We start from the raw sequence: 13,279 nt of genomic DNA, 5'->3' as shown, positions 1-13,279 counted from the left end.
GAAGGAAAGACTACGTATGCTTAAACAGTGACAGAAATAGTCAAAGAGGAAGAGGTTAAAGAGAAGAGAAGGCAGGTAGAGTGTATCAGTCCATTCTCATGCTGCTGATAAAGACATACCCAAGATTGAGCAATTTACAGAAGAAAGAGGTTTAATGGACTCACAGTTCCATGTGGCCTGGGAGGTCTCACAATTATGGCGGAAGGCAAGGAAGAGCAAGTCACATCTTACATGGATGGCAGAAGGTAAAGTGAGACAGAAATTGTGCAGGAAAACTCCTGTTTTTAAAAACATCAGATCTCGTGAGAGTTATTCACTACCATGAGAACAGCAGAGAAAAAACCTGCCCCCATGATTCGATTACCTCCCACCAGGTTCCTTTCACAAGATGTGGGAATTCAAGATGAGATGTGGATAAAGACACAGCCAAATCGTATCATTCCGCCCCTCGCCCCTCCCAAATTTTATGTCCTCACATTTCAAAACCAATCATACCTTCCCATCAGTCCCCCAAAGTCTTAACTCACTTCAGCATTAACTCAAAAGTCCATAGTCCAAAGACTCATCTGAGACAAAGCAAGTCCCTTCCAGCTATGAGCCTCTAAAAGCAAGTTAGCTGCTTCTTAGATACAATGCGGGTACAGTCACTAGTTTAATATACCACTCCAAATGGGAGAAACTGGCCAAAACAAAGGGATACAGGCTCCATGCAAGTCCAAAATCCAGTGGGGCAGTCAAATCTTAAAGCTCCAAAATGATCTCCTTTGACTCCATGTCTCACATCCAGGTCACGCTGATGCAAAAGGTAGGTTCCCAAGGCCTTGGGCAGCTCCGCCCCTGTGGCTTTGCAGGGTATAGACTCCCCTCTTGGCTACTTTCACGGGATAGCATTGAGTGTCTGTGGCTTTTCCGGGTGCATGCTGCAAGCTGTTGGTGGATCTACCATTCTGAGGTTTAAAGAACAGTGGCCCTCTTCTCACAGTTCCACTAGGTGGTTCCCCAGTAGGAACTCTGTGTGGGGGCTCCAACTCCACATTTCCTTTCCACATTGCCCTAGCAGAGGATTTCCATGAGGACCCCATCCTTGCAGCAAACTTCTGCCTGGGCATCCAGGTGTTTCCACACATCCTTTGAAATTTAGGCGAGGTTCCCAAACCTCAATTATTGACTTTTCTGTGCACCTAAAGGCTCAATTCCACATGCAAGTTGCCAAGGCTTCCATCCTCTGAAGCAACAGCCTGAGCTGTACCTTGGCCCCTTTTAGTCATGGCTGGAGCAGCTGGGACATAGGGCACCAAGTCCCTGGACTGCATATAGCAAAGGAACCTTGTGACTAGCTCAGGAAACCATTTTTTCTTCCTAAACCTCCAGGCCTATGAGAGGAGGGGCTGCCACAAAGGCTTCTGACATGGCCTGGAGCCAATTTCCCCATTGGCATGGTGATTAACATTCAGCTCCTCATTACTTACGCAAATTTCTGCAGCTGGCTTGAATTTCTCCTCAGAAAACAAGATGTTCTTTTCTATTGAATTGTCAGGCTGCAAATTTTTCAAACTTTTATGCTCTGTTTCTCTTTTAAAACTGAATGACTTTAATAGGACCCAAGTCACCTCTTGAATGCTTCGCTGCTTAGAAATTTCTTCTGCCAGATACCCTAAATAATCTCTCTCAATTTCAAAATTCCACAAATCTCTAGGGTAGGGGCAAAATGCCACCAGTCCCTTTGCTACAACATAACAAGTCACTTTTGTTCCAGTCCCCAACAAGTTCCTCATTCCATCTGAGACCACCTCAGGCTGGATTCATTGTACATATCATTATCAGCATTTTGGTCAAAGGTATTCAACATGTCTCTAGGAAGTTCCAAACTTTCCCACATGTCCCTATCTTCTTCTGAGCCCTCCAAACTGTTACAATCTCTGCCTGTTACCCAGTTCCAAACTGGCTTCCACATTTTCAGATATCTTTTCAGTAGCATCCCATTTGTGGTAATAATTGCTATATTATTCCATTCTCATACTGCTCATAAAGACATATCTAAGACTAGGCAATTTACAAAATAAAGAGATTTAACAGACTTACAGTTCCATGTGGCTGGGGAGGTCTCACAATCATGGTGGAAGGCAAGGAGAAGCAAGTCATGTCTTACATGGATGGCAGCAGGCAAAGAGAGAGAGAGAACTTGTGCAGGGAAACTCCCATTTTTAAAACCATCAGATCTCATAAAACTTATTCACTATCACAAGAAGAGCATGGGAAAAATCTGCCTCCATGATTCAATTACCTCCCACCAGGGCCCTCCCATAACATGTGGGAATTCAAGATGAGATTTGGGTGGAGACACAGTAAAACCGTATCATAAAGATACATATTTAACCTGGAAACCAAGAAGGCAGAGATGGGATGGAGCAGAAAGAACCTTGTTCCAAAAAAATATATTTTGCTGAGTTGGAGCTGACATATGAAACCAAAAAGGAATGCTATCTAATCAAAACAAATGATCTCATGGGAATATTTTTAAGGTAGAAAGGGTCTAGGTAGAGAAACTTCCTAAACAGGTACTGGGTGGAATCAGAAGAGCAAAGAACCATTAGATCAAGTTTTAACAAAGGACTCAGCAAAGGAAAATTCCTACCTGAGCCCTGAGAATTAAACCTGAAGCCTAACATGACAGTATGTCCTCTAGGGCTAAGAGGAAGAAGGAGCAGGCAGTCTAAGGATCAAAGAGACATGCAACCCCTTAGGCTTAATAGTAATGTTAAACTATTAACATAACCTAGAGCAAGGCTGTATTCAGTAAATAAGGGCGCCTATCAATTACTCCTCTACTTCAGCTTGAACTCTATCATTTCATTTTTGTACCCAACCACTAAGTGCTCAAAGACAATAGTATCTTACTGGATCCCCATCATCCCCTTGAGGGGAGGCTGTTGACACAAGAAGCAGAAAACTCTCCTCTTCTCACACAGCATTTCACACACTAATGTTTATTACTGTATTAAGACCTAACAACTCTGGTTAACTTTGATTTTTATTTGTTTGTTTAGTTTTGGGTCCTAACATTTGCTGTTTCCCAGGGCCAAAGTCTATTTCTATCTATTGCCAAGTGATCAGCCACGCCAAATGATCAGCCACACATACTTTCCAACAGAGGATTCATTAAGTGATTATTTTCATTAGTATACTACCAGAACCTACTCTACCATCTAACACAGAGGCCCCTAACCCCTGTTAGGAACCAGGGCACACAGCAGGAGGTGACAGACAAGTATTGCCACCTGACCTCCGTCTCTTGTCAGATAGCAGTGGCATTAGATTCTCCTAGGAGTGCCAACCCTATTGTGAAGTGTACATGCAAGGGGTCTAGGTTGCATGTTCCTTATGAAAATCTAATGATAAATGAATAATCTTGAAATTATTTGAATAATCTTGAAACCATATCCCCACCTCAGTCTGTGGGAAAATTGTCTCCTAGGAAACCAGTCCCTGGTTCCAAAAAAGTTGGGGACCGCTGATCTGGTACATAGAAGGCCCTCAACAAATATCAATGGAGTGAATGAGCAAATGAAAGTGATCATCAAATCTCTCTATCCAGGGGGAATTTTACACATTTACAGACTAAGGACCCCTTTGGAACTCTATTGAAGCCTGTGGACCCCTTTGCAAAATAGTATTTTAAAACAGATAGTATTGTGGAGGAAATTAATGACATTGAAATACAGTTACAATATTATTTTTTTAAATTGAGAGATCATCACAAACACACTTCTATGGTACAGGCTGGGCCTGCCAAGTCCCAGGCTGTTCTATAGAGAGATCTGGCTGGGCCAGTTCAGAGGCAAAACTACTGATGTCATCTGTAGCTTTTTTGTTCTTGATTTCTCAGAAAAAAACCCTCCGAACTCCTACCTGGGAAGCCATTGTGTTCAGAGTGAAGTGGTAGAAAGCGGCTAAGGGAGTTTTCACAGTTGTGTGTGTCCATTTTCACCATACCTGTCATTTTCTGTATGGTATCCTCACCCTTAGCTGTGCCCATTGTCCCTGAATGCACAGACCTTTATAGTCTTCCCTTAGGATAAGGAAGGCACAGCTGCCTATATGAACAGGGGCAGAGATAGGATCTGGGGGTTACCCGTTTCTTACACAGACTTTCAATCAATCCTTCTGGGTCCTGCATCACCTGCATTCCTACTTTGAGAGATAACTCCTGACTCCAATTCTTGAACCTTTCAAGGGGGTCAGAAGTACACAGAGCCGCTTTTAGGCTTCCCATGCATGTTACTGTTGTCCGTCTTCTAAAATGTGGTTGCTGTTTTCTCTTTTCCCTTTTGAGTGCATGTCTATTTTATTCCTTTCCTTTTATTCTTGTGGGATTTATTAAGGAGGCAACAGTAAACAGATTTAATCTGCTACAATTTATTGAAGTTGCCACTAAAATTTTACAAAGGCATAAAAAGTTTTAAGAATCAAATTTAGAAGTAAACTCCTCAAAATTCATTTAATCTATTTTATAACTATATTTGTATCAAAGATAATCAATTTACTGCAGTAACTACAGCTTCATGAAGGCAGAGATCATTTCCATTTCATTTATTATTGTATTGCCCAGTACCCAGCATAGTAGAGGTGATCAATAAATATTTATTGTATAAGTAAAATGAATATACATATGATTAAAAAATTAGAACCTTTAATTTTTATAATTTCAGCACTTATCTCACTCACCTAGGACTGCTTTAGCAATACTCCAAAAACCAATCAGAAATAGATACACCTAACTTGGAATCCAAAAATGATATATTTTATAACAACAAAGTCCTTCACTACAAAAATATTACTACAATTCCATATTCTATACCAACAATTTCCTGGATAGAAATGAAACTGACATTCAAATTTACTTAGTTATCTTGAGTAACTAGTAGTGTAGAAATAAATGTAACTTCTATTACAACCACTACATAAACAGTATTTAACTACAACTTATAGATGTACAATTTTAAGTGTCATTAAATGCTTTTGTAATATTAAACAAATTCTAATTAATACCAAAAATTAAAGTCCTCCATACGTAAAATTTGCATATTAGCCATGACATTTTAATTCATATTGAGCAAAAACCAGCAATATTATTTATTTGCTCTGGCAGATCTCTCTTTCCTGTCAAGAGAATTCAAAGGGTCTTCATAGCATGTCCTGCTTTGCTATTGTAATGTAAACTGTATGTACTTTGCGTTGCGAATTTTTTTTTTTGAGATGGGGTTCTCTTGTTGCCCAGACTGGAGTGCAATGGCACGATCTTGGCTCACTGCAACCTCTGCTTCCTGGGTTCAAGCGATTCTCCTGCCTCAGCCTCCCAAGTAGCTGGGATTACCGGCATGCGTCACCATACCTGGCTAATTTTGTATTTTTAGTAGAGACAGGGTTTCTCCATGTTGGTAAGGCTGGTCTTGAACTCCCAGCCTCAGGTGATCTATCCACCTTGGCCTCCCAAAGTGCTGGGATTACAGGTGTGAGCCACCATGCCTGGCTAATTTTGTATTTTTAATAGAGACAGGGTTTCTCCATGTTGGTAAGGCTGGTCTTGAACTCCTGGCCTCAGGGGATCTACGCACCTCGGCCTCCCAAAGTGCTGGGATTACAGGCATAAGCCACTGTGCCTGGCCAGCTTTGTGATTCTTTATTGGCCATCATTAAAACCATAATTCTCCTCAAGGGCAAAAGAGTTATTTAATTTTTCAGTTACATTTTATATATTTCATGGGGAAAGTTAAAAGCACAGTGCTTTTTTTTTTTTTAATAAATAGGAATTCTGATATATCCATCAAGGTTTACAGTATTTTTAACAGGATGGTCCCCTATTAATTCTAAACTAAAAATCTCTATATTTTCATGTCAAAATGTTCCCCTGGGCAAACCCTGCACAAAAGTTCAAATTCATATGGCAGTTTTCTACTAAATGTTTATTCTGCAGCTAAGTTGTCATCCTTGTTTACATTGTGTTATTATTAACTTCAAATTAAAATATCATACTCACTTCATCAGCCACAAACTCCTTACTCAGACCAAAATCTGTCAGCACCACATGGCCATTAGAATCAAGTAGAATATTCTCAAGCTTAATGTCACGATATATAATCCCCAACTGCAAAAACAAACAAACAGGAATTTTAAAACAATTTACAAAAAAATGAATTAGGACAGTCTTTCTAATCTACCATTTTTTTTTTTTTTTTTAAAAGGTATTTCCCTCCTCAGGATCCTGTGGTGGCCCTTGGTGACTGGTCAGGGCAAATGTAAATTCTTTTACCTGCTGCATTCCTCAGACCTCTCTAACCATGTCTTAGTTCTCCTCGTGCACAGGGTCTACCTTGTTGGGTCAGCTTCTTTAGGGCCTCCCTCTTGACTAGTGCTTCTTTATGTCTCTACTCTTCCTATTTCACCCTCACTCTAGATGACCTTCAAGTGTTTTCGTGGCCAATTCTTGTCCATCACTTCCTAATGGTTTCAGAAGGCTTTTCTGACTAACCAGATCCCACCCTGGTCATTTCTTTGTTTTTCATCCTACAACACCTATGTTTCTATTAGGTGTCCCCAAACTTTTTACACAGGGGCCCAGTTCACTGTCCCTCAGACCGCTGGAGGGCCGCCACATACTGTGCTCCTCTCACTGACCACCAATGAAAGAGATGCCCCTTCCTGAAGTGCGGCGGGGGGCCGGATAAATGGCCTCAGGGGGCCGCATGCAGCCCATGGGCTGTAGTTTGGGGACGCCTGGTTTATATTATACTTACCTATATATGACTGATATTTTCTAGGTATATCCTATTTGTCTTTATATACTTATACTAACTCTGTTTTTCACATTTTATGTATATATCCAATATTTGTGCAGCACACCATGTATAAAATAGGTAATTGATAAATAATTGTTGATTAACAGGCTCTTAAACATAAAGGTTGAAGATCATAGGTTAATTTCACTCTAGTTCTTTTTTGTTTTGAGATAGGGTCTCACTTGGTCACTCAGGCTGGCATGCAGTGGCATGATCCTAGCTCACTGCAGCCTCAAACTTCTGGGCTAAAGCTATCCTCCTGCCTCAGCCTCCAGAGTAGCTAGGATTACAGGTGTGAGCCACTGTACTAGGCTCAAACTTTAGTTCTAATTTTTTTTTTTTAATTTTTTTTTTTTTTTTTTTTGAGACGGAGTTTCGCTCTTGTTACCCAGGCTGCAGTGCAATGGCGCCATCTCGGCTCACCGCAACCTCCGCCTCCTGGGTTCAGGCAATTCTCCTGCCTCAGCCTCCTGAGTAGCTGGGATTACAGGCACGCGCCACCATGCCCAGCTAATTTTTTGTATTTTTAGTAGAGACTGGGTTTCACCATGTTGACCAGGATGGTCTCGATCTCTCGACCTCGTGATCCACCCGCCTCGGTCTCCCAAAGTGCTGGGATTACAAGCTTGAGCCACCGCGCCCAGCCCAAACTTTAGTTCTAAATAAGCAAAGTCAATCAGTTAAGTAACATTTACTCTATTTTACTCTGCATTTATAAAACTTACTTTTTTGTAAGTTCTACAGCAAAACACGTCAGCTATATAACAAATCTATCCAACTCATACAAGAGGTGCTTGATCTGCATGAATTCTACTTTTCATGTTTTTAGTTACATTGGCCTGAATTAAATGTTTCTAAACTTAGAAATGTTGTTTTCCTCAACACTAAGAATATGAGACAGTTCTTAATAAACTCTTAAAAGGAAAAACAAAATTATACATACAGAAAACACGAGGGGCCAGGCACAGTGTCTCATGCCTATAATCGGAGTACTTTGGAAGGTGAAAAACAAAATTACATACAGGAAAACTCTAGGGGCCAGGCACAGTGTCTCACGCCTGTAATCTGAGTACTCTGGAAGGCTGAGGCAGGAGGGTCACTTGAATCCAGGAGCTCAAGACCAGCCTGGGCAACACAGTGAGACCCATCTCTACAAAAAAACTGGCACACATGTAGTCCTAGAGCTACCTGGGAGACTTAGGCAGGAGGATCACTTGAGACCAGGGTGTTTGAGGCCACAGTGACCTATGATAGCATTCCAGCCTGGGCAACAGAGTGAGACCCTGTCTCTATTTTTTAAAAACAGAATAAAAAAAGCGGGAGGACAGGCACAGGTGGCCCACACCTGTAATTCCAGCATTTTGGGAAGCCAAGGTGGGAAGATCATTTGAGCTCAGGAGTTCAAAACTAGCCTGGGCAACATGGCAAAACTCCATCTCTACAAAAAATACAAAAATTAGCCAGGTGTGGTGGCGCATGTCTGTTGTCCTGGCTACTCGGGAGGCTGAAGTAGGAGGATCACCTCAGCCCAGTAGGTTTGGAGCTGTGATCATGCCCCTGCACTCCAGCCTAGGCAATGGACTGAGACCCGGTATCAACAAAACAAAACAAAACACAAAAGCACCAAGCAATTTCCTCTAAGAGCCTCAGCAATTTTCCTTCCTGTATGTCCTCTAAGACATACAGGAAGGAAAATATCTAGAGAAGGGACATTGACTTCAAGCATTACATGCATCTAACAACCAGGAGATGCTTTTACCTAAAAAAAAACCTCTTTGGAAAACATTTTAGGAACAAGTAATTTACTATCTGTGTCACCTCATTACTTGCAAGTAAACATCCATTTTTGCCTCTTCCTGTGAAACCTAATGTTAGTAGCTTTTCAAGATTAACATTGCTGGCTTTGCATTATAATTATCTGTATCTTTTTAGTAAGGTTAAGAGAAGGTTAACTGAGATCTCATTTGCTATATTACTCCCATTCCATATCAGTTACAGTTATACCCAATATTCATTGTTTTCTTTACTTCTGTGTTTGACTATGGGCAAGTTTCACATAAATTAAAAACTGGATTTTCAGACAAGCACAGCGGCTCACGCCTGTAATCCCAACAATCTGGGAGGCTGAGGCGGGCAGATTGCTTGAGACTAGGAGTTCAACACCAACCTGGGCAACATGGCAAAACCTTTCATCTCTATTAAAAACTACAAAACGTGGCCAAGTGTGGTGGCATGTGCCTGGGTCCCAGCTACTCGGGAGGTTGACATGAGAGGATCACCTGAGCCTGGGACGGTGGAGGCTGCAGTGAGCCGAGATCGCACCACAACACTGGACTTTCTAGCTTACCCACTGGAGCTATTCATTTTGTTTTTTACTCATATTTATAATGATTTCTATCATCATTTTTATATCATAAGCTAATTCCCCTAAATCATAAGTTCCAAAGGTCCTTCTTTGCAGCATATTCCTGGGTCCAACTGTTTCTTATATGAAAATGTCTTAACTATCTTATATCCTATAAAAATCATCTTAAAGCTTGTTATTGTATCAAGACTTCTATCAAAAGAAGTCCAAGTGTCTGCTTCGCTACCTCGGTTTGAGTGCCTACTTTACTGGACCTCGTTCCCTTTCCTCTCCATTGCGCTGCAGCCCTGCCCTCCACCCATTGCTGCCAAAGGTTTCTTTCTCTCCTTGTTCTCATACATTTTTCATTCAGTCTCCTTAAGATTCTTACCCTGAACAATCTCCCATCACCTAGCAGGTCTTGCTTCTGCTCTGGGCTGGATCTGCCCTTTTCTTGATCTGTTTTTTTCTTCCATTTTATCATTTATTCTCACAGCCTCACCCATCTGTTACCTCCACCTTGCTGCCTGCCCCTTTAGAAATTTCATCATCCTTCCTTTTCCCTCCAATTCTCTGCTTTCTTTTCTATGCTCCATAATCAGCACTTAGATCTCTATCTTAAATTAGTGTAGGACCCGATTACAACATGACAATGAAGGGTGGCTTCATGATGTACCTGAATTGTCCTAATTTAAAAATTACCTGAGTACTTTCTGTCTCTGAGGAAAAACATGAGCCCAGCCTACAGAAAGACTGCATCTACAGTATTTCCTCATTAAGTAAAACAAACAAAAAATGGAGTCAAAATTTCTTGGCTCAAGATTAATGGTATCTGCAATAACTTTTTTTCTTTTTTAGACGGAGTTTCACTCTTGTTGCCCAGGCTGGAATGCAATGGCATGATCTTGGCTCACTGCAACCCCCACCTCCCAGGTTCAAGCGATTCTCCTGCCTCAGCCTCCCAAGTAGCTGGGATTACAGGTGTGCACCACCACACCCAGCTAATTTTTCGTATTTTTAGTAGAGACAGGGTTTCTTCATGTTGGCCAAGCTGATCTTGAACTCCTGACCTCAGGTGATCTGCCTGCCTTGGCCTCTCAAAGTGCTGGGATTACAGGTATAAGCCTCCACATCGAACCTGCAATGACATTTCTTAAAGTTTAAACTGATTGTTACAGTTTAAATAGGGTCACAGACATGAATTTTATGTAAAGTTTTTTAGTAAGAGTTCATCCTATCTGGGGACAATGGAGTAGAGAGTGGGTGGGAGCAAGAGATGGTGTCAGGGACAAAACAAATGGAAAGAAAGGCAGAGTGGGAGAGTGGAAAATAACGCTTATTCTACAACCTCATCGGGACACACGCTAAAGATGTACAGGCAGAGTCTGCAATGCAGTAAATTAGAATGAAGGAAATACGTATTAAGACTGTTGGTTTCATTTTACTGGTAATTTTAATAATTAAAAGCCTTTATTTTAATGATACTTTGTAACAAATAAGCATTCGAATTTTTTCTGAAAAAAGGTCAAAAATTGCTTAGGTTCTATCTTTTTAATCTGCATCACAGCAAGTACAATTGAAAAGTAGATTTTTTTTCAAACAGAATTACGAAATTGAGAAAACTGGTAATCTTCTTCTTTAAGTGTGCTTTCATAATCTCCACTAAGACAATAACATGTAACAACATTAGCTCTTCTAGCTCCATTATTACCTTAGTTAACAGACTTCAAAAAAGAAACTTGAAAAATGAAGTGTCTTACCTTGTGGAGATGTTCGAGGGCAAGCACAATCTCTCCAACATAAATCTGCACCTCATGCTCTGTGAAACGTTCTCTTTGAGAAAGATGAGTAAAAAGTTCTCCACCATTTATATAATCTAAAAATGAAATATATTTGTCTTTCTTTTACTTGTATTCATAAATGAAAAGCAGTGTTTCCTTTTAATCACTTTGGATTCACCATAAGGCACTGATTTTAATAGATTGCTATTTACACAGTTTAGCATATAGCTTCATGGAGATATTTAGATTCAGATAGCCATACAGTTTCACAAAAGAATGATTATCCTAAATATAATCAAATGAGTTTGCAAAGAGTATTGTCATTAAAACCATAGTTAAAATCTGCATATATATGAATACATTTTCTCAAATACAGCATATCAGAAACCTCTGCCATCACCATGTAATGCATAATTAACCTACTCTGGAGTACCAAAACATCAGCCACTACAATAAACAAAACCAAAACAAAACACAAAGTCCCATCCTTTCATTTGTAATAATTGCCAGTCACCTGTAAACAGATTCCCTATTTTCCAGAAATGTCTACATGCACTTCCAAAAATTTATATTAGGTAGTAGATAGTCTTTTATTTAGCCCAAAAATGTATTACAACTTGGTCAAATCAAAGATTCTAAAAGTAGAAGATTCCCATTTCCCTTTCATTTTTCTCTATTTTTCCCAAGGGGGATCATGAAATAGGTGACCATAAGAAATAAACAGGCCGGGCATGGTGGCTCAAGCCTGTAATCCCAGCACTTGGGGAGGCCGAGGCGGGTGGATCACGAGGTCGAGAGATCGAGACCATCCTGGTCAACCTGGTGAAACCCTGTCTCTACTAAAAATACAAAAAATTAGCTGGGCATGGTGGCGCGTGCCTGTAATCCCAGCTACTCAGGAGGCTGAGGCAGGAGAATTGCCTGAACCCAGGAGGCGGAAGTTGCGGTGAGCCGAGATCGCGCCATTGCACTCCAGCCTGGGTAACAAGAGCGAAACTCCGTCTCAAAAAAAAAAAAAAAGAAAGAAAGAAAGAAATAAGGGAGCTGGTTAATTAAAAAAAAAAAAATACAAAAATAGTTATGTTGATATATGGCTCTAATAGACATGTCTTCTAAAACTCAGAAACTCAGAACTTATTTATTATTCATTACTTTAGGTAACAACTATACAAATTAGAAACTGCTCAAAATCCTATAGGATAATAAACTTTTTGCCAAATAAATGTTGCTAAAAAGCTTTATACTTTCATCAGAAACCACTGATACATTAACACAATATCTGTGTGAAAAACCATTAACAACTAGAAAAGTCACAAATGCAATTTAAAGCTCTTCTCCTGAAAACTTTGAAAAGCTTATTTCCCAAGTATATTGTTGTCTACCACAATTTGATTAAGAAATGAAATTCTTCATAAACTCAAAAATTTTTCTTTTACTTTGTCCATTTAACTTTAAACTCCAAAGAGCAGATACAACAGAATTAAAGAACTCTAACAGGTAGTTGTTTTTGCAATGCAGTTTACAAATCACATGTCAACAAAAAGCATTTCCCTTCTCAGGCTTCTGTATTTTGCCAAGAAGTTTTAATTATATCTGAACACAAATCTAATTATTAAAAAGGTGTAAAGGAACACAGCATTCCTGCAAACTAATAATGAACTTTTTTTCCTACCTTAAGATAATTATTTATTTAAAAACCCAATACTCATGTTTATGCATAAATGGTTTCCACAGTCAGTCGTGACACAGAAAGAGGCACAGGTACATCAACTGACAAACTCCTACATAGCCTTGAGTGTCCAATTCAATCATCTCATCTTTTATAGCCACTCCAGCAGAGTTGATGACTTTCTTCTATGTTACCATTGTACTTATTTAAGACTTTCAGCACTGCAGGTATCCTGCTATACTGCAATTGTTTATTTGCATACTTACTTTCTCCGCTAAAGTAAGGATTAATACATTCATCACTATTTACTCATCATAGTGCCTGCATGCAGTAAACACAAAATAGATGCTTATGGCATTAACAATTGAACACAAATTCTTAATATTGGAATATATGATAAACAGGGTCTCTGAACAAAACCACTCTGAAACCTAAGAGGCCAGTCTATTATTTAAAAAATCTAATGTACTACTGTTTCAAATGCAACATGGCATAGTCAAAAGAAACAGGGCTTTGTAATTGATGGATCTGAACTACACAACGGCTCCACAGCTGTCCTTCCTTAAGCAAATTAAGTCTCTCCAGGCTTCAGTTCTTTATCTATAAAACAGGAATAATAACTACTTATAAATTATTGTTACTTGGGACG

At 39.8% G+C, this 13,279-nt stretch overlaps 1 protein-coding gene across 2 annotated transcripts in view; it reads right to left on the bottom strand.

Moving 5' to 3' along the window:
* Positions 1 to 13,279, bottom strand: part of RPS6KA5 (ribosomal protein S6 kinase A5) — a 192,020-nt gene that overhangs the window by 73,021 nt on the left and 105,720 nt on the right. For both annotated transcript variants that reach the window (XM_074393472.1, XM_003939861.4), the window contains exons 4-5: positions 10,941 to 11,056; positions 6,038 to 6,145 (exon numbers count right to left, since the gene is read on the bottom strand). In XM_074393472.1, coding sequence (XP_074249573.1) covers positions 6,038 to 6,145; positions 10,941 to 11,056 — 224 coding nt within the window. The remainder of the gene's footprint in view (positions 1 to 6,037; positions 6,146 to 10,940; positions 11,057 to 13,279) is intronic.

Source organism: Saimiri boliviensis, chromosome 2 (genome assembly GCF_048565385.1).
Source record: "Saimiri boliviensis isolate mSaiBol1 chromosome 2, mSaiBol1.pri, whole genome shotgun sequence".
Taxonomy (NCBI): domain Eukaryota; kingdom Metazoa; phylum Chordata; class Mammalia; order Primates; family Cebidae; genus Saimiri; species Saimiri boliviensis.
Note: the sequence above shows the minus strand (reverse complement) of the source record. Positions and strands in the feature narration are given on the sequence as shown.